Genomic DNA, 3,214 nt, shown 5'->3' on the forward strand with positions numbered 1-3,214 from the left:
CTCTAGCTTGCCTAGACAACCAAGATTATAGTCCACCATATAGTATATATATTTTTGAGGTATCCAACCACCCAGTTTATCCAAAGATATAAGCTTCTTGTCTACCACACCTATTACAAGTTAGGAGGATCCAAAGAAACCCTAAATATCATCGCTGAGTGTACTACAAATTATCTTTACAGAGATTGCAATGCATTACCCGACACGAAATTCCACTCTCCTCTGTCTCACTCAAGTGAATTGGTTTCGAGAGCATTCCGCCACTTTTTGGCGTAGCCCGGAATCAATGAAGGAGTTCATTCAGCACGATGATCCCTTTGTGGGGGAACCCACGACGACGACCAAATGGTGAACGCCGAACGGGGCCCCCGAATGGCAGCCTCAAACGCCGCTGCCGTCGTCCCGACTCGCCAACGGTGCTCACCTCGTTAGTCGCCAAGAGGCCAACGCTGTCCAGCCTGGTGTATCACCATGTGTGTATTGAGCCAAAACCTCACCAACCTCGCAAACCAAGCCTATAGTTAATTAGCCAATAGCCAGTGGCCTGTGACAGGCTAGCAGCAGCTCTGCTCATCAGTCATCACTAGCTCGTCTTCGCCTTCCTATCAGGGTGTGTAGTGTGTGTGTGAGAGAGAGCCATGGCGACGCAGCGGCTCGTGGCGGCGCTGGTGGCCTGCCTCCTGGTGCTGGCGGCGCTGCCGGTGCGCGGGCGCAACATCACGGCCATCCTGCAGGGGTACAAGGAGTACAAGCTGTACAACCAGTACCTATCGGAGACGAAGGTGTGCGACGAGATCAACTCGCGGCAGTCGACGTCGATGACCATCCTGGTGCTCTCCAACGACGCCATGACGACGCTGGCCAAGGACGCCGGGGACTCGCTCCCCGCCATCAAGAACGCGCTGCGCCTCCACTCGGTGCTCGACTACTACGACCGCAAGAAGGTGAAGAAGTACGGCGACGAGAGCGCCGCCACGCTGTACCAGGCCACGGGCGACGCCGCGGAGACCACGGGCAACGTCAAGGTGGTGGACCAGGAGGACAAGAACTACGGCTTCTCGGCGGCCACCGCGGGCGCCAGGATCTGCACCGTCACCAAGGAAGTGGAGACGCACCCGTTCAAGTTCGCCATCCTCGAGGTCACGGCGCCCATCGAGTTCGACGGCCTCTTCGACGTCCCTTCCACCGCCAACCTCACCCGCCTCCTGGAGCGCGCCGGCTGCAAGGTGTTCGCGTCGCTGGCCGCCTCCACGGGCGTGCTCAAGTCGTACGAGGACGCCATGGACAAGGGCCTCACCCTGTTCGCCGTCAACGACGACGCGTTCAGCGCCAAGGACGTGCCTGACGTCAAGACCATGTCCAAAGCCAACCTCACCAAGCTCCTCCAGCTCCACGCCCTGCCTTCCTACAACACCAAGACGTCGCTCAAGTCCGTCAAGGGCTCGCTCCGCACGCTGGCCCCCAAGGACGACGTCAAGGTGGTCGCCAAGGGCGACGACGTCTCGCTCGACACCGGCAAGACCAGGTCCCGCGTCGCGTCCACGGTCGTCGACAGCGTCCCGTTCTGCCTCCTCACCATGGACAGCCTCCTGGTGCCGCCGGAGCTCTACGTCGGCGCTCCGGAGGCGGCACCGGCGCCTGCGCCGGTGGACGCGCCACAGGGGTCCCCGCCCGCGGCGGATGCACCGTCGGTGGCAGCGGACCACGCGGACCACAAGTCCAAGAAGTCTACGGCGTCGTCCGCCGTCGCGTCGCGCCCGGTCGCCGCGCTCGCCGCGACGGCCGTGTGTTCCGTCGTGCTCGCGTCCCTCTTGTGATTGCGACGCAATGCAACTGAGAGAACATTTTGGCTACCTCCGGCTGCTGGCAGCACATCCATCCACTGTTGCTTGGCAGCTCCTCCGATCTCTACTTCTGCCTCCTCCAATCCAAGCAGATACCCCGTTTCCCTGTGATCTCTCTCCTCCGCTCTGTTCCGGCCGTTGGTTGATTGAATTTGTTGGTGCATTGCCATTTTCCCATGTAATTTGAGCAAAAAAAAACATGTACATTTCCCCCGGCAACGTATCATATGCAACTCATCTTCGTGTGCAACCTATGCAACCACGTCACAGGATCTAGATCCAACGTCTAACCCGTGTGCATGTAGATGGAAGGATTTAAGTGAATGGTGGTTACACTTGAAGCTGAGCTGCAGGATATGTTCCCTCCCCACCTTTTCAGAACACGATATTCTATCCGGTTGCAGTCTTGGTCTTGCACAGCAGCTTCGCATTCCATTTCGCACACCGGCTTCCTCTCAGATCCATTCCTGTTTGAGGCAAAAGATTCTTCCGGTAGTGAAAGAAGTCAAACGAGAAGAACAGATCTGGAAGTTTTATTTTTACCGAACCAGATCTGAAAACTTTACTGGACCCCAACTGCGCCGCACTGAGTTTATTGAACGGAGGTGAGCACGTGAGTTTTGCCCTTGGACAATGTGCCACGGACGCTCATTTCCTGGCGTTGTTAGGGTCTGTTTAGGCCCTGTTTATGACTTGTTTAGTTGGCAAAATTTTGACTTTTTGGCTACTGCAGCACTTTCGTTTTTATTTGACAAACATTGTCCAATCACGGAGTAACTAGGCTCAAAAGATTTATCTCACAAATTTCAGGTAAACTACATAATTAGTTTTTATTTTTATCTTTATTTAATGCTCCATGCATGTGACTAAAGATTTGATGTGACGAAGAATCTTGAAAATTTTTGCCAACTAAACAAGGCATTAGTTTGCTACCCAAAATTTTTTCATCCATCCCATCGAATCTTTAGACACATGCATGAAACATTAAATGTACATAAAAAAATAAACTAATTACACAGTTTGGTTGAAAATCGCGAGACGAATCTTTTAAGCCTAGTTACTCTATGATTAGCCTTAAGTGCTACAGTAACCCATATGTGCTAATGATAGATTAATTATGCTTAATAGATTTGTCTTGCAGTTTCCTGACGAGCTATGTAATTTGTTTTTTTATTAGTTTCTAAAAACCTCTCCCGACATCCTTCCGACACATCCGATGTGATATCAAAAAAATTTTATTTCTAATATAAACAGGGCTTTAGATTGTGAATGAAAATTTTTTGATGTCACGGCCTTAGATTGTGAATGAAAATTTTTTGGATGTCACATCGGATGTGTCGGAAGGATGTCAGGAGGGGTTTTTAGAAACT

The 3,214-nt window shown here is 52.2% G+C and overlaps 1 protein-coding gene across 1 annotated transcript; it reads left to right on the plus strand.

Moving 5' to 3' along the window:
• The first annotated feature begins 340 nt into the window (after window positions 1–340).
• LOC110431577 (fasciclin-like arabinogalactan protein 8) lies at window positions 341–2,094 on the plus strand. The gene has a single exon (XM_021450686.1). The coding sequence runs from the start codon at window positions 639–641 to the stop codon at window positions 1,815–1,817; it is 1,179 nt and encodes a 392-aa protein (XP_021306361.1). The 5' UTR covers window positions 341–638; the 3' UTR covers window positions 1,818–2,094.
• The last annotated feature ends 1,120 nt before the right edge of the window (window positions 2,095–3,214 follow it).

The sequence above is a fragment of the Sorghum bicolor genome, unplaced genomic scaffold (genome assembly GCF_000003195.3).
Source record: "Sorghum bicolor cultivar BTx623 unplaced genomic scaffold, Sorghum_bicolor_NCBIv3 super_2276, whole genome shotgun sequence".
NCBI classification, from domain to species: Eukaryota; Viridiplantae; Streptophyta; class Magnoliopsida; order Poales; family Poaceae; genus Sorghum; species Sorghum bicolor.